At 42.6% G+C, this 27,442-nt stretch overlaps 3 protein-coding genes and 1 non-coding gene across 17 annotated transcripts in view; 3 read left to right on the forward strand and 1 right to left on the reverse strand.

Annotated features, from left to right (window-relative positions):
• Positions 1-14,767, forward strand: part of ZC3H11A (zinc finger CCCH-type containing 11A) — a 46,987-nt gene extending 32,220 nt beyond the window's left edge. For all 13 annotated transcript variants that reach the window (XM_049634429.1, XM_049634418.1, XM_049634422.1 and 10 more), the window contains 7 exons: positions 608-676; positions 5,079-5,582; positions 5,924-6,003; positions 8,150-8,480; positions 9,690-9,856; positions 10,221-10,288; positions 10,726-14,767. In XM_049634429.1, coding sequence (XP_049490386.1) covers positions 608-676; positions 5,079-5,582; positions 5,924-6,003; positions 8,150-8,480; positions 9,690-9,856; positions 10,221-10,288; positions 10,726-10,984 — 1,478 coding nt within the window. In that variant the 3' untranslated portion in view covers positions 10,985-14,767. The remainder of the gene's footprint in view (positions 1-607; positions 677-5,078; positions 5,583-5,923; positions 6,004-8,149; positions 8,481-9,689; positions 9,857-10,220; positions 10,289-10,725) is intronic.
• The window catches only part of ETNK2 (ethanolamine kinase 2), a 407,034-nt gene that overhangs the window by 155,415 nt on the left and 224,177 nt on the right, over positions 1-27,442 (reverse strand). The gene's annotated exons all lie outside the window — the stretch shown is intronic.
• Positions 8,862-8,966, forward strand: LOC125926034 (U6 spliceosomal RNA). The gene has a single exon (XR_007458968.1). It is a non-coding gene; the product is annotated as a U6 spliceosomal RNA (small nuclear RNA).
• Positions 19,535-25,136, forward strand: SNRPE (small nuclear ribonucleoprotein polypeptide E). 2 transcript variants are annotated; one of them, XM_049634436.1, is made up of 5 exons: positions 19,535-19,642; positions 20,150-20,176; positions 21,622-21,684; positions 22,571-22,649; positions 24,914-25,136. In XM_049634436.1, the coding sequence occupies exons 1-5, from the start codon at positions 19,589-19,591 to the stop codon at positions 24,967-24,969; spliced, it is 279 nt and encodes a 92-aa protein (XP_049490393.1). In that variant the 5' UTR covers positions 19,535-19,588; the 3' UTR covers positions 24,970-25,136. The 2 variants fall into 2 exon arrangements, with proteins under 2 accessions (XP_049490393.1, XP_049490394.1); XM_049634437.1 differs by lacking the exon at positions 20,150-20,176 and having other exon boundaries at positions 19,574-19,624.

A 27,442-nucleotide genomic window follows, 5' to 3' on the forward strand; every position in this document is an offset into this window, starting at 1 on the left:
CCCCCTCCCCCCCCCCCCCCCCCCCCCCCCCGTCAGAAATAAATAAACATTAAAAAAACCTTTTTTTTAAATAAGTAAAATAGATTTGAGGGATGGGAGCCTTTTGATGCCACTAAGACTTTAGAAGGCTGTACAATAACAAAATTATTTCCCTGAATTCAGTAGTTTTTGCTTTTCAGATCTAAGAAAAAAAATTTTTAAGCTTTCTGGAATACTTTAGGGAATTCATGATTCACATAGGTCTGTTTTGTGGAAAAGAAAAATTTTAAGATCTTAAGAGGGTTTTTTGTTTGTTTGTTTTTTAAGAATTTGCATTAAAAGAGAAGCATAAGCCCAATTTGTAAACTTTGGGGGGAAAAGTTCTGGGGCACCTGGGTGGCTCAGTCAAGTGTCCAACTCTTGATTTCAGCTCTGGTAATGATCCCAACATCATGGGATCAAGCCCTGCGTCAGGCTCTGCATGGAGAATGGAGCCTGCTTAAGATTCTCTCTCCCTCTTGCCCACTCACGTGCACATGCTCTCTCTCTAAATTAAAAAATAATAGTAATAATAATAATGAAGAAAAAAGTCTGGGTTCAACTTTTTTTTTTTCTCTTTTCTTTACAGTTCACGTTTCCAAGTCTCTGAAGGAGCGATTAGGCATGTCAGCTGGTCCAAACAGTGAGGAGGCAGCAGGTAAGTGAACTCTAAAACCAGCTTCTGTTGTTTTTTTTTTCCTTGCCGTAACAAATCTAAGTAATTAATTACTCACTGGTATGAATCCTCTTCTTAAAAGATGGCAAAATCATTAGTTCACCATAGCATTAGTAGTAGGAAACTGGAAACCACCTAAATAGCCAACAAAAAGAAATCCAGTTCAATTAAGGTAGTTAGTTATGTACTAACGTAATTATTGTCATAAGTCATGCTTTAACAATAATGATGTGGAAAATTTCTCACATTATATTGAATGAAGAAAGGTTACAAAAGAACACATAGTGCTTTTGACTTTTTGATGTAGGGTAGGAACCTTATTTTATGGGAGTGATGAAATTTATTTTCTTATTCTAGAAACTTATTCTTGGGAGTAGCATCCATATATATGAGATGACTCCAGTTTTGTAAAGATAAAAGTATATGCCTACAAAGAACACTGCAAAAAATACACCAAAATATTAACATTTGTTTTATTTGGGTGTTGAGGTTTTAAGTATTTTAATTTTCTTCCTTATATTGAGATTTTAATTTTTAAGTAATCTCTACACCCAACATGGGACTCAAACCCACAACCCTGAGATCAAGAGACACATGCTTCACTAGCTGAGCCACCCATAATTTTTAAACCTTTTAAATTTCAAAGTCTAACTACTTAGCATATACATGTATACAGTTTAATGAATAGTAAAATGAATATGTACTCTAGCCCTTCAGCTTTTTTATACATTGCTAGATTCAGTTTGATGTTTGGTTGTTTTTTTTTTTGTTTTGTTTTGTTTTTTAAGTACTCTCTGTACCCAAAGTCGGGCTCAAACTCTCAACCCAGAGAGCAGGAGTTGCACACTCTACTGAGTCAGCCAGGCGCTCCTCACTTTGATGCTTTTTAGTTTTTATATCTGTTTATGAATCGTGTTGGCCTGTGCTCTTTTTTCATACTGTCTTCATCTGGTTTGTGTGTTAAGATTTTGCCAGCATCATAAAAAGGGAGTCTGATGTCAAACATTATTACCCTCGTAAAGAACCTGAATTTATTCTTCAGAAACTTTTAGTTGGGATTTTCTTTACCCTTCCCTACTATGCTGTGACTTTAGTACGGTGGCTCTAAACGTGGAACTTTTTGTTCATTCAGATCAGTATTCAGGTGGGCCCTTCAAATCTAAGGACTTACCTTTTTTTAGTTCTAGAAAACATTCTTCCAGTTTCTTTGAGTATGCCTTTCCCACCCTTCTTTTTAGTTTTCTCTTTGTGGAATTCTTACTAGACAGAGGTTGGAACTTTTGGACATAGGCCTCTCATGTCTTTTAATCTTGTCTTCATATTCTCCATTCCTTTGGGTTTTGGGGTTTTGCCTCACCTTCTATGGTCTTTGCTTGGCTTTATTTTCTAGGTCAGGAATATAGTAAATATTTTAGGCTTTGCAAAGGTTTGTGGTCTCCATTGCAACTACTCCACCCTGCCGTTGTGGTGTGAAAGCAGCCTTGTACAATATGTAAATGCGTCCGTGCAGCTATGTTCTAATAAAGTTGTATTTATAAAATTGAGATCATGGCCACATTGGGCCCAGCAACTATAGTTTGTTAAACCTGTTCTAGATGGCTGATTTTTGACCAGGTTGGTGGGTTGTTTTTTTTATTAGTTCCTTCTGTTGGATTTATTTTTGCACTTGGGTTTTTGTTTTCCAACACCCTTTTTTGGTTCTCTGATTTCTCCGTCCTTTACAGCCTGATTTCAGGCTGCTCTGGAGTTTCTAATTTGAACCTTTTAAAAAATGTGTGAGTATATTATTTGGTCATCTTCGTCGCTTCTCTCTATTTTGGTTCACTGTTTTTTTTTAATTTATTCTTTTAATTTTAGAGAGTGCACAAGCAGAGAGAGGGGAGAGGAAGAGAGAATCTTAAGCAGGCTCCACGCTCAGTGCAGAGCCAGACATAGGGCTCTGTCCCCCAACGCTGGGATCATGACCTAAGCCCAAATCAAGAGTCAGACACTCAACCAACTGAGCCATCCACCCAGGCATCTCTGGTTCACTTTTAATGTTACTGCTTTTTCATAGCTGTAAGTTCCTAGCCTGGGTTTCCTGTGTGGGTTCTAACCAACTTGTCCTCAGGTGATCCTCCCTCCTGACTGGGAGACACAAGTAAGGTCCGCCTAAGTGGGGAAGGTGTACTGAAAGGCAGTTGTGTGGGTTGCAGGCTAGAAGACTGGGGGCTCATACCATTGCCGCAGTAAGAAGTTTCTTTACTTTCAGAGCACAGCCACTTTCTTTCCTTCCCTAGCTGTACTTTTTCTTCTTGTCCCCTGTTCTTTTTCTGCTTGTCATTTGTTTCATCTTCTCCCTTCAGCCCCGACCTCCTAATATGCTCCCCGCCCCAGCGGATTCTCCTTGTTTTAGGGAGCAGTTCTCAGGAGAAGGTCATGACTGGTCCAGCTGTTCTATAAGTCATCCTTAAATTTCTTTTTTCCTTTTTTTTTTTAAGTTTCATCATGAAAGTGCCTTTTTTTTTTTTAAGTTTATTTATTTTGAGAGAGAGAGCGTGTGAGCGTGAAAGCAGGAGGGTTAGAGAGAGAGGGAGAGACAGAATCCCAAGTAGACCTCACACTGTCAGCACAGAGCCCAATGTGGGGCTCAATCTCACAAGCCTTGAGATGATGACCTGAGCTGAAACCAAGAGTCGGATGCTTAACTGACTAAGCCATCCAGTTGCCTCCCATCCTTACGTTTCTACCCACTGTTGCTTTTCCTGCTAGTTTGGCGGGTTTTCTTTGGCTCTGCTGGGAAGAACAGATCTCACTCCTACAGTTTTTTTTTTGTTCTTATTCTGTTTTTCTGTAAATTCAGACAGCTGCTGTCTTATCTCAGAAATCCCTCAAGATTTATGCTCTGCCAGTGGTAGCCTTGTTTTCCAGCACTGTGGATTTCTTCTACTTTTATTATCTTCTCTGTTGTTTTGATAAAATGTTGGTAGAGTGGGGAAACAAGGTGTTCATGTCCCCGTTTACACGCTCCCTTGGAGTGGTAATTCTGAGATCAGCCCACTGTCTTCAAATGGAAGAATTTGTATTCGAGAAACCTAAGGAAGTGATTCAGTATCTGTTTGAGTGCTGTCTATGTACAGCTACTGTACTGACATATTTCAGATAACTATAGCCCCTTTTCATGAAGTATCTATCTGGTGTGGTTGGAAATACACACACTTGAAGTACTGTGTGAGCAGTGCTGTGATCAGAGAAATCAGCTAGATTGGAGGGTGTCAGGTTCTAAACTGAACTCAGTTAAAACTAACTAGGCAGCAGGAGAATGAGACCAGTAGGGAATATTCTGTGTAGAAGGGACGGCACATTCAAAGGTTCAAAAGGTGAAACCAAGTGTGATGTGTTTAAGGTTGTTAAAGGATATTTTTGGGTTTTGATCTTGCATGAAGAGCTGTCATTCACTTATCAAATGTGTGTGTACAGCCTCCAAATTTTCCCACATTACATCATTCTTTCTTTATTTTAGCCCTTCAGTAGTGAGGACAGGCGTATCTGTCAGTGTGAATTTGCTCTTCAAACGGATGTAGAATGATGAATGTGTCATTAAAAATAGCTCTTTGGGGGCATGCCACTCTCTGAGCCTTTCCCATTTCTCTTCTGTCTTGGACCCGTCTCGCCTCCTTTTCATCCTTCACATATCACTTAAATATTACTTCCTCTGAAAAGCTTCCCTTCACCGGTTCCTGGGCAGAGGTTGGGGTTCTTGCTGTCTGCTCCTATGTATTAGCATCACACTTCCTGTATCAGATTGTCATTGTAGGGGCGCCTGGCTGGCTAAGTCCTTAGGGGAGGGAGTGTGACTCTTGATCTCAGGGTCATGAGTTCAAGCCCCCGTGTTAGGTGTAGAGCTTATTACTTAAAAAACAACAACATACCACAACGTTATTATCACACTTTGTTGTTGCCTGTTTGGTCTCTCAGACTTTAAATTACATGTGGGTAGATACTGTGTTTTGCTTACCGTTCTTTTTCTGGCACGGTGTCCAGCACATGTTTAGGTCTATAAATGAATGGAAGAATTAGTTCATTACTGGTTTGGTGAGATTTACAATGACAGATTTCTCCAGCTAGTAAGTGGCTTTGAGGTTCTTCGGGAATAAGCTTCTGAATAGAACTCTAACAAATCAGTAATTTTTGCCACCTAAGAGTTTTCCTTGAGGGCCACTTCCTGAAACTTGGAGTATTCTGAAACTGAAAATGAGACTAATAATACTTTGATCATTTTAATTACCTGCCTAAATGATAACTACTCTATTAGGACTCTGTCCTGATCCAAGAACAGAAAGATCGTAAGTTGTTAAGAGATAAACTCCAAATACAGTGACTTGTTTTTCCCCCATGAAAACAGAGAGAGTTACTAAAGTTGGTGAGATTCACGTGAAGACATTAGAAGAAATTCTTCTTGAAAAAGCTAGTCAGAAACGTGGAGAATTACAACCTAAACTCAAGACAGACGGACCCTCAAAAGCCGATGATTCTACTTTAGGAACAAGAAGCCCCTCCACTATCCGAATCAAAACCTTCTCTGAGGTCTTGGCAGAAAAGAAACATCGGCAGCAGGAAGCAGAGAGACAAAAGAACAAAAAGGATGTAACTTGCATCAAGCTGAAGGCTGACAGCGAAATGAAAAAAACGGTGGTTTTGCCGCCTCTAGTCATCAGCAAAGTGCCGTCGGAGGAGCCCGCGGGGAGAAGCAAGTCTATGCAGGAAGTGCACATCAAGACGCTGGAGGAGATTAAGCAGGAGAAGGCGCTGCGGGGGCAGCAGAGCTCAGAGAGCAGCATCGCTTCCCAGCAGCAACCCGAGGCCGCCCCCGGGGCAAGGCGGCTTCTCCGAATCACAAAGAAACCGGGTAAGGACGCAGTTCGGTCTGTGGTGCCATTTCCCCATTTCCCCAAGTCGTGTGTCGGAGGGCGGTGGTGCGCGCCGTGTTCGTAGGAGTTCTGCCAGAACTGTACTCCGATAACCGAAGACCACTGGATCCCATGAAGTTAAGCTGTTCCTTTACAGGAGCGCTCTGTAGACCTTTGATATTTTAACGCATTTCTAAGCTTTATGAGGACGATGGGCTTTATCTACAATTTTAGTCGTCCTATCTTATCTTTATTTTTATGAAGAAAAGTTTTGCTTTAATCTGTTACTGAAGTTGCAGCCTAAGTGAGAGAATTGATGATGTGTTTAATGTGAATATAGGTATAAAAGAAGAGAAGAAACTTCAAGAAGGAAGTGAAGTGGTTTCTCAGAGCACTGGTACTAGAACAGAGGCTAAAGAGGTGAGTTTATTTTAGATCATGGTATAGTTTTGTTCATGGCAAGCAAAGGCCAAATGAATGGTAAAATGTGCCTTTTAGTTTTAGCATAATAAATTTCTATGTAACGTTTCACTGATAAGTTAGGGAAACAAGCTTTCACTGTGCTTATAATTTTCTGTGAGAGTTTTCTGTACTTCTGTGTATATCCGTGTTCTCTACCCCTTTAAAGTTGTTTTTAATTGGCCGCTTAATATTTTTTTAATGTTTATTTTGAGAGAGAGAGTGTGGGAGAGCTCACACAAGCGGGGGAGGTGGGGCGGGTAGAGGATCTGACGCTGGCTCCATGTTGACAGCAGAGAGCCTAATGAGGGGCTCTCACTCATGAACTGCAAGATCACGACCTGAGCCAAAGTCGGATGCTTGACCAACCGAGCCACAGGGACCCCCATTTAATATTTAAAAAAAATTTTTTTTAATGTTTATTTTTGAGAGAGAGAGAGTGTGATCCGGGGAGGGGCAGAGAGAGAGAGAGAAACAGAATCTGAAGCAGGCTCCAGCTCTGAGCTGTCAGCACAGAGCCCGGTGCAGGGCTCGAACCCACAAACCATGAGATCATGACCTGAACCGAAGTCGGGCGCCTAACTGACTGAGCCACCCATTTAATATTTTTTAAATTAAGCATAATGTCACCCATTGTACAAAACTTGGGAACTTTTATTTTTTTAATAAAGAATAATGCTTATAATTCCACAACTCAGATGTAGTAACCATTAGGTGTCTTCATGGATTTCTTGCAAGCCTTTTGTTTATATACACATGTATATGTGAACTTGTTCAGTGTTTAACTCATGTTTAGAAAATGGTTGAGGGGGCTCCTGGGTGGCTCAGTTGGTTAAGCATCTGACTCTTGATTTTGGCTCATGTCACATGATCTCACAGTTTATGGGTTTGAGCCCCGCATTGGACTGACAGCACAGAACTTGCTTGGAATTCTCTGTCTCTCTCTCTGTCTCTGTCTCTGTCTCTCTCTGTCTCTCTTGCCCCTCCCCCACTCTCTCTATTTCTCAAAAATAAACATTAAAAAAATAAAGTAATTGAGAACTCTACAGTGTATCATTTTGCAGCCTGCTTTAATTATGCTGTATTCATAATTCTTCAAGACATTAGTTGGCCACATAATAGAATGTTCTATTATGTCAATATAGTCTGTTTCTGGACATGTAGATGTAGTTTTATACAGTTAAGAGGATGAATATCATTGAACATAAATCTTTGTGCCAGTGTCTGATTAGGAGGCGTTTGTAGTTGACTTAGGGTCAAGATCATCTATCCTATAACATTGGGGTTTTTGTTGTTCCACACATTTTTTTTTTTAATGTTTGTTTATTTTGAGAAAGAGCTTGCAGACACATGCACGGGGGAGGGACAGAGAGAGGGGGAGAGAGAGAATCCCAATCAGGTTCCGTGCTGTCAGCACAGAGTCCGATGCAGGGCCTAGTCCCACCAATCAGGAAATCATGACCTGAGTGGAAATCAAGAGTCGGTCGCTTAACTGACTGAGCCACCCAAGTGTCCCTTGTTCCATGTATCTTTAACGTTCATCTTCAGCTTGGCATTTTCCGTTTAATATCAGCTCTTGTGTTCTAGATCACGTCAAACTCTGCTAGACTTAGAGGTCAGCCTAGTAACTTATAAATAAGATTTTCTTAATTGAAATAAAATTGGCATAGTATTATATTAGTTTCAGCTTTAGTTTTTTTTCTTTGAAACAAGTTTTTTGTTTTGTTTTTTTTAAAGATTTAAATTTTGGGGTGCCTGGGTGGCTCAGTTGGATCTGACTCTTGGGCATGAGTTCAAGCCCCACGTTGGGCTCTGTGCTGGGTGTGAAGCCTACTTTTAGATAGATAGATAGATAGATAGATAGATAGATAAAGATTTTATTTTTAAGTAACCTGTATACCAATGTGGGGCTCAAACTCACAGCCCTGAGATCAAGAGTTGCATGTTCTACTAGCTGAGCCAGCCAGGTGCCCTAAGTTTTTTGTTTTTTGGTTTTTGTTTTTGTTTTTGAGATCTAAAGAAAGCCTGGTAACTTACAAATAATAATTATCATGCAGATTGTTGGGGGTACTAAGTTTTCAAATCTGTCATTTAAATTTATCCACAGGCTTCAGAAGAGACCACGGGAGTTGGCATCCCTAAAATTCAAGCCAAGAGATGTGAGACCATGAGAGAGAAGCACATGCAGAAACAATTGGAGAGGGGAACGACGCAGAAGGAAAAATCAGTTTTGACACCCCTTCGGGGAGATGTAGACTCCTGCAACACTCAGATAGCAGAGAAGGCCCTGCTCGCGGCTGCGCCAGGCATCACACGGCACCTGACAAAGCGGCTGCCCACAAAGTCGTCCCAAAAAGCAGAGGTAGAAACCTCAGGAATTGGGGACTCAATATTGAATGTGAAATGTGCAGCACAGACCTTGGAAAAAAGGGGTAAAGGTGAGTGGTTTTGCTAAAGTGTGTTGCTTTAGGATTTCACAGTTACCGAGTTTCTAGTAACTCCTGACAACAGTTGAGTCAGATTCCGGTTGTGTTGTATGCTGGTCACACAGGTGGAGAGTAGGATTTTTGATAATTCTATTTAAAATAAAGACAAAACTAGAGGAGTTCCTTTCTCAGAATTTAAAGTTGCTGTTAGAGGTGCCTGACTCAGTCGGTTGAGCGGTCGACTTCGACTCAGGCCGTGATCTCACGGGCTGTGGGTTCGAGCCCCACATTGGGCTCCGTGCTGACAGCACAGAGTCTGCTTGAGATTCTCTCTCTCTCAAAATCAGTTAATAAACTGAAAAAAAAAAAAAGGAGAGAAAGAGCTTTATCTAAAGCTCACTTCGGCAGCACGTAACTAAAATTGGGACGCTGCAGAGAAGACTAGCATGGCCCCCAGGCAAGGCTGGCATGCAGATTCGTGAAGGATTGCATATTTTTAAACAAGTCATGGGACGTACCATAGTTAACTACTACTGTGTTGCAGGGGCACCTGGGTGGCTCAGGTGGTTAAGCGTCCAACTTCAGCTCAGGTCATGATCTCACGATTCATGGGTTCGAGCCCTGCAAAGGGCTCCCTGCTGACAGCCTGGAGCCTGCCTCAGGTTCTGTGTCTCCGTCTCTCTCCGCCCCTCCCCCACTTTTACTCTCTCTCTTAAAAAATGAATAAACGTTAGAAAACAAAATTAAAAAAAAAAAACAAACCATATTGCATATTTGAAAGTTGCCAGGAGAGTAGATCCTAAAAGTTCTCACACAAAAAATTGTAACTGTGTATGTACTAAGTAGACTTACCATGGCCGTCATACGATCACAGTATATTGAATCATTATGTTGTATGCCTTAAGCTAATATAATGTTAATATGTCAGTTACATCTCCGTGGGGGAAAAAGCTTTCTGTGGTGTATCTTTCCTCTGGTTTTGAAGAAGGAAAACACCAGGGAATGGAAGAACAGCAAATTCAAGAGCCACTGGAAGGGATTATTTGAGTATACATCTACATTATGCCCACATGTATAGTGCAGATCGTTCATGGATTATTTTCATTTTGGGGTGTGTGTGTTATTTCCAGTATTGTGAAGGAAGGTCGATATTCTAAATTATTCTCCACGTAAAAGAGGAATTATTCTAGTTCTTAATCAGATATTTTCTGTCCCTTGTAGCTAAACCCAAAGTCAACGTGAAGCCATCTGTCGTTAAAGTGGTCTCATCCCCCAAGTTGGCCCCCAAGCGCAAGGCGGCGGAGGTGCACCCTGCTGTCATTGCAGCTGTGAAGCCACTCGGCTCCAGCAGCGTCCTACAGGAAAGCCCCACCAGGAAAGCAGCTGTGGTAAGCGTGGATCCAACTAGATGCTGCTGTGAGCGGTGTGGGAGGAAAGCCGGGAGAAGAGCTCTGCCAGCTCCCTGCCTCTGCCGCTTCTGCCGTTGCCTCCGCATCTTGGTAGTTTAGGTTGTTACCGTAGTCTCCCATCTATAAGCACACCTTTGTGGGGTGGCAGAATGGGATTTTTTTTTTAAAGCGAATTCTTGGGCAGCAAGATATTTTGCCTGTTTCGGCACTCAACCTTGGGACTATTTATTCTTGGATTTCCAGAATAATAACCAAGATTCTGAGAAAGTGGCAAAAGAACATGAGTATGTTCAAATAAAAAAAGCCTGCCTCCCACTGAATCGCCTTACTTTTCCTTTTGTAGGCTGTCGTCCCACTCCTCTCTGAGGACAAGTCAGTCGCTCTGCCTGAGACAGAAAAACCCAGAGACAGGTAATGCTTGCGATTCTTCCTAAGCAGACTTTAGGCCACTCTTCTTATTTATGCTCTGGAGAATAACACTGCTTAATAAACATTTGAACATTGCCGATTTAGCCACGTCTAAGTAAATGTAAGCTTCCAGTTAATCGCAAGAAAACATGATACTCAGGGTTGCTGTTCTCCTTTGGTGCCATTGTTCATATATTGACTATATTATTTTTTTTTGATGTTTTAAATATCTGTTTGAATTCCGCTTCTTTAAAGGATGAAAATGCTTTGTCCCAAATCAGTAAAACAGTTCTGTGTTACGTTTTTTATCAGAAACAGCTCTTTGCTAACTCTTTGTGTTCCTGAGACATTCAGTGGGCGGGACCATTGAATGGTGGGACCATTCAGCCAACCACTGACAAGGCAGTTTTCTAATAATCTTTTGGGGTTTTTTCTTACAGTCTTGCGCTGCCTCCGGTCCAGTCCTCTTCTGATCCCTCCCCACCGGAAGTATCTGGCCCTTCTTCATCCCAGGTGGCTACCAAAACTCGCCGACTCAGCTCTGCCTCAACAGGAAAGCCCCCGCTTTCAGTGGAGGATGATTTTGAGAAACTAATATGGGAGATTTCAGGAGGCAAATTAGAAGCTGAGATCGACTTGGATCCTGGGAAAGATGAAGATGACCTTCTGCTTGAGCTGTCAGAGATGATTGATAGCTGAAGGCGGTAGAACACTTAAAAAAAAAAAAAAAACACGAAAAACAAAAAACTGGACTTAGTTTCATCTATTATAACATTTACCCAAGATGATCATTTCTTTAGTCTAGAATTTGCCCCGTATCAGAAGTATACCTCCGAATTACCTGTCCTGGATTCCTTGGGGTCAGATTTTTAAAGTCCCTTGATAACCATTGTCCATTCGATGCCATTGTCTAGCATCTATAAGAAAAATGTCTTGTCTTACACCTCTCCACAAAAAAACTGAGAGGGAGATCCAAGTCGAAGGGTGCGAGAGAACTTAGTGACTCCTTGAGGTGTTAGCTTGGGCTTTTTTCCCCTTTGCTGTATATTTCTTTTATGTCTTGTCTTAATGTACTTAATGTTACCTGAGTTTGAAAAGGATGAAGACAGCTGCTGCCATTAAGGACCAAATTTCACACTACCACTAAACAAAAAATCCACTCAGTCTGTGTTAAATCGTATGTCTTTTTAAAGGTATTTGGAGATCCAACTAAGCTTTAGAGAGGGCTGAGCAGCTCAGAAAGCTTGTAATCTGGACATAACTTTTTCAACCTGATTTTCATGCTTCTGCTGCTCTGTAAGCCTCTAAAGAGCAATAGCTAATTTATTATTACTGTAATTTTTTAAGGCTTTAAAGTGCCTCAGGGGTCCTCTGAAACTAATTTTCTATTTCTGGGATTCCCTGGATTCTTAACAAGAGATGGTGACAGAATGATTAGAGAAATTCTTTTTTTAGCATGAAAGTTGTCCCTTCTCTTCTTCAGTACTTGCCTCCTACTGGCATTGAATTATCACAGGGATAAAAATTGGTTAATTTTTTATTTCTAACTCTCCCAGCAAACTCGTCTCGCCCAGTATTTATTTGGTACTCGTTAACCGCCAGGGGGAAAAAAAATGGAACTCCTCCAAGCTGCCAATATTTATCTACGAACTGTAGCAGTACGCCGAACCGTACTGTAGCAGGGATTATTGAGATGCTCTGGGGGTGTATTGTATACCTTCCAGTTCTCTTCATTTCGGAATTGAATTTTCTTTTCTTGATGTCGGTCTCCTTCGTATCACCTCAAGGTTTAGACGTGTGAAGGAACAAGCGTGATGGGGAGAAGAGTCTTAAAAGGAGACATGTTGTACATAATCGGAAGGAAGAGGAAAGGAGGACTTGTCCATTTTGATACTTTGCTGTGGGTGGCCAGTTTGTTTCTCATAGGGAAATCTGACCCACCTGTCGTGTTGGCTCCTAAGGAACTGCTGTTGTAAGCGGCTCATCAAGAGTTGAACTTCATGTAGCCTTGTTGGGAATATGGAAAAGGAAGAAAGCCACAGGACTGCCCATTCAGTCTTGGGAAGATCTGGATGATTCTGCACAAGCAAAAATGACTTGAAACTTATGTATAGACACCTCTCTACCAATCCTTCTTCAGCTGACTGAATGTTGTATAATAGCCCTTCTCCAAAGCAGGGGTGGAATGTTCTGGTTTCACCACAGATTTTCTACTCATTTCATTTTTGGAATCAGCTTAAAGATTCCAGGTCCCTTTTGTATATAACCTTTATTCTTTTGCTTTTTTAAAAATAATTTTGTTTCATATTTAAAGTCCTTGTATTAGTCAATGATTCATGTTCAGCATTATTTGAACCATTTGCCATTACAAGAAAGAGAAATACTTATTTGTGTTTTAAATAAAGCCGGTGTAGGAAAGTCTGGACCTTGTGAGTCAAGCGGTCATACGTCACTTCAGCCTAGGGTCTGTCTCGATAGGGGCCCCAGTCAGAACGTCGTTGGCCTCTTGTTTAAATGCTCCAATTTCACAGATGACTGTGTTGCTTTAGAAAACTCTCACAAGGACGTATTGCCAAACTTACAAGTATGCTCAGTTTTAGCTGCATAGGGTTGCCCAACATTAATTGAATTGAGTTCCATTATCATTGTAACTCAAATAATGCCGTTTGTTTTTTTTAGAGAGGGTTTAGAAATGATCTTAACTGGGTTCCATTAAGAATTTTCGAGCATGAAAAAAATTTTTTTTTCAAGCATGAGGTCCTAAAAATTTCAGACAAGTTTTTTCATATAATATGCCAATTTTTTGGTCAAGGGAATACACATAAGTTTGTTACCAGAGAACATAGATTTTTTCTAATAGTCTAAAAGTAGTTCCAACAAGTCCAATCAACTTTTCACAAATAGCAAACAGATTGTGTGTTGAGGTTCGAGTGATGATGGTTTGCAGTTTTAACAGAAGAGGGCCCAAATGTTGCAGAGTTTGGCCACAGCCAGAAATTTCAAGATAGGCCCCAGCCATCTGACTTCATTCAACCTTAATTACCCCGTTTAAGGGCCTGTCTCCAACTACGGTCACATTCTGAGCTGCCGTTGGGGAATGGGTAGAATTTCAACATAGGAGTTTCAGGGGGCACACTTCAGCCCATGACAAAAGGCATAAAATAAGTGGCCAGATGAATGAAAAAGCTCTTGAGCCGTATCAGGGGCTGCTGATCTTTGCTAGACTGCCCCTGGCTTTGCAACCCCACTCTTAGGAATGCTCATTCGTCCTAGTCATTCAGCAAGCTGTGAGGCTTCTGGTGGAGACGCAGGGAAGTTGAGCTGAGAGGAAGGATGCTGTTGACTATTGAGGCCTGGAGCTGACTCTTCACTCAGGGTGTGTTTCTCTGGACCAGTGTTTCTCAAGCCCACTCTGCAGACACTTGGGGAGCGTTGTGAAAATCTCAGCGTTTTCCAACAACATTACGATTAGCTGTAATTGAAAACAGTTGTAATTTAAAAAGGGAAACAGGTTTCATAGTACTTTCCACTATTGAATGAATTGATGGAGTTGGTGATACAGTTGACCTTTGGACAACACTGGTTTGAACTGCACAGGCCCACTTACACGTGCATTTTTTTTTTTTTTTTTTTTTTGAGTTGACAGCGAAAGCTACGTGGCATTTATTTACAGATGCCCACCCCGGCCTTCAATGGACCCATGAGAAGGCCACTGATGCAGAGATTGAACCTGCTGCCCTTCCTGGGGAGGCCTCCGGGGCCCTCCGTGGCCTCGGGGAGCCCCAGGACTGGGCAGGGTGGCTGGTCGCCCTGTGTCCCTACAAGGTAGTCAGGTTGAGCTGGGGGCCGCTAGCAGGCAGGAGGCTGGGCTGAAGCAGAGGCCCAAAGAGCAAGGATGTTACTGCAGAGGGAGCACTGGCCACAGAGTCCTCTGTGCACTGGGCTCGGGGAGGCAGCTGCTGGTGGCCACGGGCCCGTGGTACACCTCCAGGTGGTTGGGGCAGATGTATTGTGCACTCAGGCCCTTGTGGCCACACACAGGCCCTCCCCCGACCCCCCCAACCACCACCACCGGTGGCTACCCCTGCTAAACCAAGGCCACCAGGCTGCAGAATATCACTATGCCGGGGCCAGCCTGCCACCACCCTATCCCCTCCTAGCCTAGCCAGCCTATACTCTGGGTGTTTTCAGTGAATGTATGCACAGTACTGTAAGTGTATTTTCTCTTTCTGGTGACTTTCTTCTTTTTTTCTTTCTTACAACTTGCTTAACATCTCCTTTTCTCCAGCTTATTTTAAGAATTCAGTATATAATACATAGACTATTCACGTTATCAGCAAAGCTTCCTGTCGACAGCAGGCTATTAGTAGTTAAGCTTCAGGGGAGTAAAAAGTTATACACAGAGTTTTCACTGCACGGTGGGGCTGAGGTGTTGGCACCTCTAACTCTGACATTGTTCAAGGATCAACTGTATATTCATTTACAATTACCAAAATTGAAAACGTATTAAGGGTATACAATAAAAAATTCTCCTTCCTACTCCTGCCCCAGCTACCCAGTTCTCCTCCAAAACCAACGTTATCAGTTGGTATTCTTCCAGAGAGATCTTAGGTATATATATATATATATATATGCATATATATACATATATGCATACATATGCATATATATGCAAATGTATATGCAAATACATTTACATACAGTATCAGGTTTAAATCCATGATCTGCACCTTGCTTCCTTATTATATTTTTTCCTATGAAGTTTTAAATTATGAATTACAAATTCGTGACAAATCCTGTTTCATCTACGCCCATACCCACTATCCACCCCTTATTCTGGGCCCCAGGGCTGAGACTAAGATGAGGCAGGTAAGGTGCCCGGGCGCAATTTAAGGAGGTGCTCGCTCCCAGGGTTATATTTGCACGTGTGAGTGTGAATCCTTAAATGTTTCTCCTTAGGGGCACCTGGCTCCCTCGGTTGGTAGAGCATGTGACTCTTGATCTTGGGGTTGTTTGAGCCCCACATTGAGGGCAGTGTTTACAAAATAATAATAATAATAAATTGATTACTTTTGCTCCTTAGGCTTACCCCATCTGAGATTCAGCTCTGCTCGCTCCATGGGATTATCATTTTTCTTTAATGTTTATTTTTGAGAGGGAGTGAGAGCGCGAGTGCAGAAGGGGCAGAGAGAGAGGGAGCGAGAGAATCCCAAGCAGGCTCTGTCCTGTCAACCCAGAGCTGGACGCAGGGCTCAAACCCACGAACCGCAAGATCGTGACCTGAGCCGAAACCAAGAGGCAGACGCCGAACCAACTGAGCCACCCAGGAGCCCCCATGGAATCATTTTGAAATAAATCTCAGATATACCATAGCCTGATTTTTCTCTTTACTGTATATGGCGTACCATTTCATATCAGGACACAAGGAGCTTCTTTGATCTTAATTACAGTTGCACAGTATCATACTATATGAATATGCAGTGATTGAGATACTCCCTGTTGATAGACATGATGCTGCTGTGATTACATTATATCACACATGTAAGTTTATCTATAGGATTAAATACCTACTAGTGCAGCTTAATGATTGCCATTACCACCACTCTTTGATCTTTGTCTATGCTTCTCAGGGGAAATTAGTGTGCATATCTCATAATGAGTGAAGTTGGGCATCTTTTCATATGTGGGAAGATCATCTGTATTTCCTTTACTGTAAACTAATTGTTCACTTCTGCCAATTTGTATTTTGGATCTTTGGGTCAGATTGGGGCTGCAAAGTCTTTAGCCTTTAACAGAAGTGGGTTCTATTTTTCCAGCCCTTGAACCTGACCGGGGGTGTGGACCATAAACTCGTTCCGAGTCTGGCCTTTAAAAGATACTGTTGGCTTCAGCCTTGGTTTTTTTAGAGGCCTGAATCCTCATGTGAGCAAGCATCCTACTCTGCTAGGGGTGCCTGGCTTAGTTGGTTAGGCATCTGACTTGATTTTGGCTTAGTTCGTGATCTCACAGTTTTTGAGACTGTGAGCCCTTGTCGGGCTCTGCACTGAGCATGAAGCCTGCTTGGGGTTCTCTCTCTCTCCCTCTGTCCCTCCCCCACTCATGCTTTCTCTCTCTCCCTCTCTCAAAATCAATAAATAAACTTTATTTAAATTTTTTTTAATGTATGTTTATTTTTGAGACCAAGAGAGACAGAGCATGAGCAGGGAAGGGGCAGAGAGAGAGGGAGACACAGAATCCGAAGCAGGCTCCAGGCTCTGAGCTGTCAGCACAGAGCCCGACGTGGGGCTCGAACTCACGGACTGTGAGATCATGACCTGAGCCAAAGTCAGACGCTTAACTGACTGAGCCACCCAGGCGCCCCAAATAAACTTTATTTAAAAAAAGAAAAGGAAAGAAAAGAAAAGCAAAGAAAGCATCTAGTCTGCTAGAGAGACCATGGATGAGGCCCCGAGGCTACACAGACATGGAGGGGGACCCAAGTGAGGCCAGCTTTCCAAATACACACGCCAAGCCCTTGAATATGTCTGTCTTCTGAAGCAAAAAAGTTGCCCAGCTGAGCAATGCCCAAATTCTTAACTCACAAAATCATGAATTGTAACAATACTTGTTGTTGTTTTAAGGTACTATTTGAAATATTTCTTTCACAGCAATAGAGAACCAGAAGAGCATTTTTAAAAAGTTCTTTATACACTAATAAAACTAGCCATTAGTTTGATGTGGTGCAAACATACTTTTCCCAGATCTTTTGACTTTGCTTATTACGGTGGCTTTTTAGTCACCCAAAACTTTATGTAATTTTTATGTAATTGAATCTATCACTTTTTCTTCTAAAACCCTGCTAGAGCATACAAGCAAGGAAAAGGCAATTGTTAAGTACAAGAAAGAGGAAATATCTATGATTACACCAGACAAGCTAGCAAGAAGGAACTAAAAAGTTTACTGGAAAATTCTCAAAAACTCAAAAGGAAAATTTAAACGAATAGCCATCAGGTACTTAGTTTTAAAAAACTGATTCTAAGTTGTTCTCAAGTTTATTGTAAAAGGATTCTTTTAATCAGATAAGCTAATTCTAAAGTTTATAAGAAACAAACAAGAATAGCTAACAAAGTTCTACTGACTTTTAGTCCTAGCAAATAAACATCATACAATACTTGCAACAGTGACACTGGCCCATAAATAGACATAAAGATCAATTGAGCAAAATATAAACTACACACACGCGCGCGCGTGCGCACACACACACACACACACACACACACGGTATATTATAAACGTGGCATTTTATTTATTTCTAATGCTTATTTATTTTGAGAGGTTGACAGAGTGCAAGTGGGGGAGAGGGGCAGAGGGAGAAAAAGAATCCCAAGTGCAGAGCCTGACTTGGGCTTTGATCACAGGCCCCTGGTGGGATCATGACCTGAGCAGAAATCAAGAGTCCGACGCTCAACCAACTGAGCCACCGAGGTGCCCCTAAAATGTGGCATTTTAAATTAAATGGGGGAACAATGGGTTATTTTTTTTGTAATAGTAATGGAAAACTGGGTAGCCATCTAGATATTATAAAGTTGTATCCGTTCCAGGATATACTGGGATACATTCTAGATGGTTCAAAAATTTAAATGTAAAAAAGCAAAAATCATTTTTATTTTTTTAATGTTTATTTTTGTGAGAGAGAGAGAGCGAGAGAGATAGTGAGGAAGCGCGAGCAGGGGAGGGGCAGAGGCTCCAAAGCTGGCTCCCCACTGACAGCAGTGACCCTGATGTGACCTGAGCTGAAGTGGGACTCTCAACAAACTGAGCCACCAGGCGCCCAAGCAAACTCATTTTTTTTTTTTTTTAATCGCTTTTCACGAACTGTGTGATAATAGGTTATAGGGATCGATCTCCAAAAGCCTAGGCATCATGACGTCAGAGCCGGGAAGTTGCAAAAGTAGTTAAGCATCTTTGTTTTCTGAGATGAGACAGGTATGATAGTCTATTCCACCCATGCTATCTTTGAATTCAACAAATCTCCTGTTTACTCTCCGGACAATCTAACCCTCTACTGGGATTGGGTGGGACACCTTTTTTTTTTTTTAAACAAATAATTATCTTGTGCGTTTTCCAGCTCTTTATAGTGTAAAGCTCATTTTCACATCCTTTAATCACAACATTTTATAAGGACAAGCATCGATATTCTACTCAGCAGAAGATCTCAGGCAAGTTATGATTCTGCCACTTGCCTAAGGGGTGTCCCCTTAGAGGAGTCCCCGCAACTCTGAGCTTCAGTTTCTTCATCTGTGAAATGGGTATCCCGATCAAATAACATTTCTGCCAGGCCACAAGCCCCTGACAAAACTTTACAAATTCCAGCTCCTCTCCTTCCAGCTCTGTCCCCCGGGCGACAGTGTGTTTCAACACGGAGGCCTTGCTGAGCACACACACAAGGCACCGCTTCACTGCATCTTCAACCCGGCGAGGAAGGACATTTTCATCTCCATCCTGGTGATGCCATCGCCGAGACAGGGCAAGGCTGAGGAACTGACCCTTATTTGGGCCTAGTCCTCAGGTTTCAGGGCTTCCCTGCCAGCCCGGCCCTGCGGCCACCTTGCAGTAACCCCTTACAGGGTTCAGAAAACAAAGGGGACGAGAGTGGGATTAGAGCGAACCACAGGGCCTGATTTTTGCATTCAGATCATCTGTGGCTGCTAGTGGCAGGTGTGTGTGTGTGGGTGTGGGTGTGGGTGTGGGTGTGGGTGTGGGTGTGGGTGTGGGTGGAGGGGGGGTCTCCGGGTTTCAGATCATCTGTGGCTGCTAGTGTCAGGCGGGGCGGGGCCTGGCTAGTGTCAGGGGGGTGGTCCTCCGAGTTGGGCTTCCTGCCGCCCTACCCTCTCCATCACGATGCGGCCCCTCATGCCTAAATTTCAAGGAAATAGGCCTCAGAAAAAGCCCTAGACCCTAGAGGTACGCAGGGTAACCACTCGGCTCCTAAAGCCCACATACAAAATGGAGCCGCTCCGGCGCCAGGCGCCAGCGTCTGCACCGCTTTCCGCCGCGGCCGCCTTACAGGCGAGGCCGCTCGGCGCCTCCTCCCGGCTCCCTCCAGGAGGCGCTGTAGGACCGACTCACGGTCCAAGGTGCGGTCGCCTCCGGAGGGCTTCCCCGCAGGGGCTATGGAGCACCGAGAAAAGCAACCTCCACGGCTAGAGAGGCATTTCCCAGGAGCCGCCCCGGTCGCCTCGCGCGCGCCACACACTTCCGCTTCCGCCTCTTTTGCCGGAAGTTGCTCTCAGAACTAGCGTGCGGTCTTTGTCAGCTTCCACCATGGCGTACCGCGGCCAGGGCCAAAAAGTGCAGAAGGTGATGGTGCAGCCCATCGTATCCTACGTAGGATGTCAGGACTGGGAGGTTCGGGCCAGAAAACGGGGGGCGAAAGCGCAGACCGAGAGCAGGCCTGAGGGAGCGGAGTGTGGACCCACATCCCATGAGCACCCGGGGCGACCGAGGCCGGGAGAAAGCGCGGGGTAGTTGAAGACCCGGTGAGAGGTGGGCTTGGGCAGCTCCCTGCAGTGGGCAGTGCAGGAGTGGCGCGGATGAGCGAAGGAAGACGGCTTTAGTTAGGTACCGAGTGGAGGTGGGAGTCCTCAGGCTCAGGGAGGAGGAAGATGTCGGCGCCAAGAAGCCCCTGGAGAGCAAAGGAGTGGGAGGGATTCCTTCGGAGCGTTCGGGAGCCCCTAAAGAGTGCCTGGCTGGGCTCCGGCCGTTGCCTGGACACCAGACCTCGTGTTCAGAAAACAAAGGCGAGATGGGGGTGGGATTGACCCGTTTCGGGGAGCACGGTCTACCCTCTGCCTGTATTTTTTTTTTCCTTAACCCCTGGTGCAGAACCTCATCTTCAGATACTTGCAGAATGTACGTAAGTTGTTTGCGCTTTGTTGTTCTGTCATTTTTTTTTTTTAAAGTAAAAGGTGAATTTATTTGGCTTGTTTGCATCATCCTGCCTAATCAACGTGTTCTAGAGTTAAAAATAGATGAAACGGGCGCCTGGCTGGCTCGGTCGGTCGAATGTGCGACTCTTGATCTTGGAGTGGAGTGTTCCAGCCCCACCGTGGGGCTAGAGTTTCCTTAAGGAAAAAAAAAAAAAAAAGTAGGTGAAACCGGAGACTGGAGGAGTATTTGCGGGGAAGGGGCTCCGGGATGTAATGAAATGCCCACTCCAAGCAGTGAAAGAATAGTGTCATTACTTTTGCAAGACCGAAAGTACTTCAAAAAGCAGTTCTTGGCAGGCATGACTGGTATTTGGGTACTTTTGTTGGTACTCATTATTGGAACGTTTCCCCTTTCCTTTCGTCTGGGGTGAAACATTGAAGGAAAGAAATCCTGTCGACTTTAAGCCACATAATAAGGTGGTGTGTTTAGCACTTGGGAGAAAACTGAGATATAAAAAAGATGCCCGAAAAGGAAGAGAGGAGGGATACCTTCAGAGGATATAGTGGCAGGCAGCTTTCCTTTAGGGGAATTTTTAGCAATTCACATTGTGAGGTAGTAGGGCCGAGTATTTAAGTTATTTTGGAAAGAAAATGCATTTTCTGTTGCTCTGACAGTTGTAGCATGTGTAACACAGTTGCAGACAGACTAATTTCAAGCCATGATAATTTTTTTTTAAGTAATCTCCACCCATCGTGGGGCTCAAACCCATGACCCCACGATCAAGAGTCACATGCTTCACCCAACTGAGCCAGCCAGGCACCCCAAGCCATTGTAACTTTTTTTTTTTTCTAAGCAGGCTTCATGCCCAGCGCAGAGCCCAAAGTGGGGCTTAAACTCCTGACCCTGAGATCAAGACCTGAGCTGAGGTCAAAAGCGGGGGTGCTTAAGCCAGTAAGCCACCCAGGTGCCCCCAAGCTATTGTAATTTTTAATCACCAGGCTTGAGGGTCCTTCCCCTGGTTGTTAAATGTGAGATGTGGAAAGCTGGGAACCTAGAGAAAGCCGTTTTGAAGCTGGATTTTGCTATTGCAGATAAGAAAGAAGCCCTGATGATTTGGGAATTGCTGCTTTATGCTATACTGTCAATTAGCACTCAATATGTATCGAGACGAGAAGCTGTAAGAAATACAATTGAGTCCCAGCATCACAGGAAAATTATTAACTTGGTCCCAATATAGCATTTATTTGAGACTGTTGCTTGGCAAGTAACTACTCTTGGTTACTAATTCTTACATATGATTTGAGTAGTTAAATTCTTGGCTTTTATTTTTGAAGGTTTTCTTTAGGAGCCAGATTTCTGTATTGTTTGACCAGAGTGCTTATGTTTTGCTTGTTTTTTTAACATACCTATTTTTACGATTATTTCAGAGATCTCGGATTCAGGTGTGGCTTTATGAGCAAGTGAACATGCGGATAGAGGGCTGTATCATTGTGAGTAACCAGGATGTTTTCTCTCAGTCGGTGTTCATAGAAAACGATTTTGCAAAAATGCCCAGCCAGGACAGTGTACAAAAAGACAGTGACCCAACCCAAGGAAGGTTCTTCAGGGCCACTGTTCTTGTCTCACTGTTGTACTTAATAGGGCTTGGGTCATTCATAAGAGAGGGACAATTAATCTTTAAAAATTATTTGAACAACAGTGTTAGTATTTGAAGGACGGGGCGAAAGAAATGAAATTACAATGGGGTGAAAATCAGTGGTGCATTAGTTCTGTCTTAGGTGATAACCTGAATATAGCTGGGTGGGGTTAGTTCAATAGGACTTTAAGGATGGCAGAGTACGCTAAATAATGTTTTAAAGAAAGACAAAACAGCGCTCGCTTCAGCAGCACATACACTAAAATCGTAAAGAAAGGTAAAACATGGCTGAAAAGTAGTATGTTAGGACACTTTGGTATTCCCTTTAGACATTGTAGATTCCATCAGTAATCTCCCCTTCTGTGATTACTAGTAGAAAAACAAACGTTCTGGGTAGTGGTGATAGTGTTTTGTGAGGAACACGGGAGGAGTGGTGCCAGTGCAAGTCACACACAATTCTGTATGGGACAGGTTGTAAAAGACAGGGACAGTGGCTCTTAGGCGCAGCTAATCAGATCTTAAGTCCAAAAGGCTCTAAAGGTAATTTGGAGTACGTTCTGCCTTTCTTTTGTTATTTAAAAAAAGGCTTAGGAGGGAGATGGTGTTTCAGCTGAAAGATCAGTAGAAAGGTGAATTTCTGAAGTTAGTTGGCATTTCTATATTGAGGTTGGTGTAGTCATCTGAAATGGCGTGCGTGTGATTTTACTTGAAGATGACATTCGGTTGGCTTATCTTTCTAGGGTTTTGATGAGTACATGAACCTCGTATTAGATGATGCAGAAGAGATTCATTCTAAAACAAAGTCAAGAAAACAACTGGGTAAGAATAGCTGGCCTCTTGGACTTAGAGAAATATTTATTCGCTTGCAGAATTGAACGAGTTGTAACTCTATTCATGTTTAAATTTAGTGTGCAGTTGAGAATTCACTGTGTGGAGGAGTATATGCTTTTGAAATCCTCCTCAGCCACTTGCTGCTTACCCCGCTCCATTTCTGCTTTTGTTTCTCCACTCAGACCCCTCTCATGAAGGTCACCAAAGACTAACGGTGTCAAATCGAATCGTCAATCCTAGTTCTCATTTTATAGAACTCCGAACAGCGTTTGGCGCTGCGGGCCACTCCCACCTTAAAACGCTTTGTTCCTTTGGCTCCGTGATAGTGTATTCGGTTTTATTTTTCATTTCTAGTTACTCCTTTTCAGACTTTTGTATATTCATCCTTTCAGACCCCGCCATTAAATGTTTTGAGTTGCTCAAGGCTGGGTTCTAGGCCCTCCTGTCATTTGGTGTTATTTACCCAGGCCCTCTAGACTATACCTTCAGTTGCCATCTCTATATTGACCTCAGATTCACCTCTGTGGCGGTAGGCCTCTCTGAGCCTATTCACCATGTCTACCTGGATGTCTCAAAGGCTCTTCAAAGTGAGCATGTCAGAAATCAAATCGCTTCCCACTCCCTGTACACTCTTTTAGACCTATTTTAGTGTTCCTGCCTTACTGAATGGCACCAACCCCCATTCAGTTTACTGGTTGATTTCTTTGCAACTGCCTCAGCCCCCTCCACTTTGCTCTGCAGGCTGCAGTTATCTTTGAAAAGCACCAATTTGACCTTGTCATCCCTCTGCGTGAAACCTTCCGTGACTTCCTGTTGCTAGTGGGATAAGAAAATCTTTAATGTATTCTGCAAAGTTCTTCGTGATCTTTTCTCTCTCTGCTCGTTTTGTATCACTGCTTCATTTTCTGAGCTTCATCCACACGTGTGCTCTTTCAGCTGTTTGAACCTGCATACTTGCTCCACCATAAATCTTTGTATATGTGGTTTCCTATGTGTTTAGGACTCCAATCAAATGTCAGATATCAGGTTTTCTTTTTGTCTTACTGGGGTGAGGATGGGGGCGGGGGGAGACAGGCTGTGCTGAGTTTATAGTAAAACACTCATTAGTGGGATTGTTCGATTAATGTCTCTCTCACTGGGCCTCGTGCTCCATAAGTCCTCTCTTTTTTGCTCCCTAATAGGCCTAGCGCCTAATTCAGTGCCTGTCCTACAATAGAAACAAAAAAATATTTGAATAATGAATGCAGTTCCTGAACCCAGTTAATGAAGGGTCTTTAGGAATCATGACTTCAAGACAAGCAGTCATTTCTTTCAAAATCCTGTTCATTTGAAGTTATTTAGGTACTTGGTTTTTAATTGTTTAATGCCTAGTTCACAGCTCACTAGTACCTTAATCAGTGGTGGCCTTCAGGTGTCTCTTTTTTCCGGACCCTGAGGATTCTCTTGAGCCTGTAGGAGATATGTGGAAGGTAGAATCTGAGAAGTGGTATGGTGTTTTGCTATGCTTCTTTCTGTTTAGGCTATTTTTGTGAAAGTCTGGATTTTCGAATTTAAACATGTCTTGCCAGGAAGGGTAAGCTAGCTTTATTGACATCAGTATATATAAATTATTTGGAGGGTGTTGAATTCCTATAATAGTATTTATCCTATAGAATAGATTAATATTACCTGTTGTAGAAGTCTGAGAAACTTAAAAATCAATCACAATTGGGGTTAATTAGTATTTCTCAAAATGATTTTACTCAACACTGAAGATATTTGTAGCTATTTCTCAGGAAAAAAGTATTCCCTGCTCAAATAAGTTTAGGAAATGGTGGATAAAATTTGAAGAATTTTATTTATTGTAGGGTAGACTCTTTAATTTATTGAAAACAAGAATGATATGGGATGCTGTCAAATGTTTTAAACTTGGAACACAACTCGTTCTTCAACTTCTACAAACTCAGAGCAGTGGGAAATGTTGGGGTAGACCTAGTCAGTTGACTTAGTCTGTAGAAATTGTAGGTTTCATAAAATAATATTTCTCTACATTCATTAGTTTATTGTTGAAAAAGCTCATACACTCTAATATGCAGAGCTTTTCAATATGTGGATATTTCAAATTTTTCACATACCTTCTCAAGGAAGAAAGCATTTCAAAATTGCTCAAGTGTGATCTGAAATTCTGAGGCTAAAAGGTGTTGCACACTTGTCTGAGTGGCTATTAATAGCTTTTTTTTTTTTTTTTTTTTTTTTTTAATTTTCTGTTGCAGGTCGGATCATGCTAAAAGGAGATAATATTACCCTGCTCCAAAGTGTCTCCAACTAGAAATGATCAATGAAGTGAGAAATGCTTGAGAAGGCCATGTAGTTTGTTTTTTTAGAGGTCCTTTGTTGGGAGTCTAGTTCTAAAACATTTGTTCCTATTGTTCTGATTACCTTTGTGTTATTACCAGATGACAATAAATGCTGTGGGATTGTTTTTATTTAAACATTTACATTGTTTCTTTCTATCCAGTGTTAGAGACCTTTTACACGGTGGCCCCTAAGTTTTCTGAAGGGCGGCAGTTGCCCCTGGGCATTTGTCTTTTATAGGGCCTGGATCTGTAGATTCTTAAGGCAAAGAGTAGGAATTCTACCTGACAGGTAAGCTTCTGATATTGGGTCATGGAGAAGAGAAGCGTTTGCAGAAACAAAGGTTTTTAAACTAATACATGTCTTCATTATCAGTTCTAGTTGTAGATGCTGGAACACTAGAATTTCTAACCACAGTAGGTTGGAGGTGCTGTAATAGTTTCAGTATTTGCTTATTAGCACTCTCCGAGTCACTCTCTGAGGTCTTTGTGAATTTTTGTATTACTAAGATCAGAATGTGAGAAGTATCTGGGTATAAGCAAAGAGTAAAGTGCCCTAAACGTACATTTAAAATGAGATCTGTTGGGGCGCCACCTGGGTGGTTCAGTCGGGTAGGTTTCCGACTTGAGCTCAGGTCATGATCTCGCAGCTCGTGGGTTTCAGCCCTGTGTTGGGCTCTGCGCTGGCAGTGTGGAGCTTGCTTGGGATTCTCTGTCTCTGCCCCACTTGTGCTCTCTTTCTCTCTCAAAATAAATAAACTTAATAAATAAATAAAATGAGCTCTGTTAAGAGTTAACAGGAGGGAGGGGTGCCTGGGTGGCTCAGTTGATTAAGCATCCTACTCTTGGTTTCAGGGCTTTTGCTCAGGCCATGATCTCCTGGTTCATGGCATCAAGCTCCACGTCGGACTCAGTGCTGACAGCATGAGCCTGCTTGAGATTCTCTCTCTTTTCTTCCTCAAAATAAATAAATAAACTTAAAAAAAAAAAAGTTAACAGGAGGGACACTTTGTGAGATTGGTAACCTGAAAAAGACCACAAGCAGTGCTGGTAAGTTGGTAGGCATAATAATAGTATGTTCGTTGGAGCAACACGTATCTCTTACCCTTCTCTCTAAAGATTTTGGTGCCTCCCTCAGTAATTTCTTAGTTCCCAACTGAATTATGTGGATAGATCTTTCCTCCCCCAATTTCTCAGGGCGGTTGTAGTTAGGGGCGCCAGGCTGGCTTAGTCGGTAGAACATGTGACTCTAGATCTCAGGGTCATGAGTTCTACCCCCACACTGGGTATAGGGATTACTTAAATAAGTGAAAGATGACCCCAGGGTGGTTCTAGTTAGAATTCCGTTCAGTGATGATTGAGCATCTGCTGTTACACGGGCACAAGGTTGAATAAATGCAGTGAAACAGACTGGCAAACAAATAGCTTCAGTGCCACACGCTAAGTGCTATTTAAATTGGATCTTGAATAAGGCCTACCTTAAATTCTTGTAGTGGGCATTATTAAAGGTTAGTGACGAAGGAGCAAGACTAGTTCCTGCTTTTCCAAGTGCCTGTGAGGGAGATGGCGAACTTTGCTTTAAACTGAGCAAAAGAAATCTTTCGAGATAGAGGAGGTTTGTAGGCAAGTGTAGAAATTTGTCCAGCTTAGAAGTTGGCATTCTAGCTGTTCCTCTCCTATTTGAACCTGTGCCTTTTTGGTCACGTTTTGAAGTAAAGGGCCACTTTACTTTAGCTCTTTTAACATAGTTGAGTTTGAAATGCATTGAACCTGCTACAGCGTGCAAAGAAATCCTTGGGCAGCAGAGGGAGTTGCAGCCCTGGGACTGCTTCAGCCTTTCTAGTAAAAGCTTTTTCAGAGCAGAGCAAAGACCTCCCTGCAGCTTTCTTGGCACCAAAATAGCTAGGAAGAAGGATAAAAGCCGGAGCAGTATAATCCCTAAGAAAACCTGCTGGCTGCTTTTCCATTTCCCTGTGTGGCCTTTCTGACCTGGCTGCCCTGTGTAAGCAAAGCTGTGCCTGCTGTGGCTTATTCTGAATGGATCAAGACCTGGAAAGTTCTATTTTTGACAGAGCAAACGATGATAGAAATAAGGTACAGTGAACTCTTACAATTGAGCTCTGTATTTAGAAATCTCTGCTTGCTTTCCTGCCTTACTGGAGCCTGTGGTGTTTGCTTTTTAAGTTGTACTTTTCCACAATCTGTAGATCTTTTTTCCAACCAGAATTTGTATTATAGGAGGCGTTGCTCTCTGCTTCATTAAGGTTATTAAAACATGCTGCTGGGAAGCTGCTCTTGTTGGCAGCCCTTGGTATGTGAGCAATTATTTTTCTGGAATGGCTGTTGGTTTCTGAGGGGGTCTTGCTAACCACCCACTAACTCTCTTGTAACATTCTTGAAGTGGGGGTGGGAGGAAAATAAGGCTCTGAAAAAGTTAAGTGCTGGTGC

This window comes from Panthera uncia, chromosome F1, assembly GCF_023721935.1.
Source record: "Panthera uncia isolate 11264 chromosome F1, Puncia_PCG_1.0, whole genome shotgun sequence".
Classification (NCBI taxonomy): domain Eukaryota; kingdom Metazoa; phylum Chordata; class Mammalia; order Carnivora; family Felidae; genus Panthera; species Panthera uncia.

Bases quoted from the DNA above. Each gene is read 5' to 3' on its own strand.
- SNRPE (XM_049634436.1), top strand. From the start codon at position 19,589: ATGGCGTACCGCGGCCAGGGCCAAAAAGTGCAGAAGGTGATGGTGCAG. The intron at 19,643-20,149 runs GTATCCTACGTA...CCCCTGGTGCAG, and splicing joins AGGTGATGGTGCAGCCCATC to AACCTCATCTTCAGATACTT. The intron at 21,685-22,570 runs GTGAGTAACCAG...TTATCTTTCTAG, and splicing joins GGATAGAGGGCTGTATCATT to GGTTTTGATGAGTACATGAA.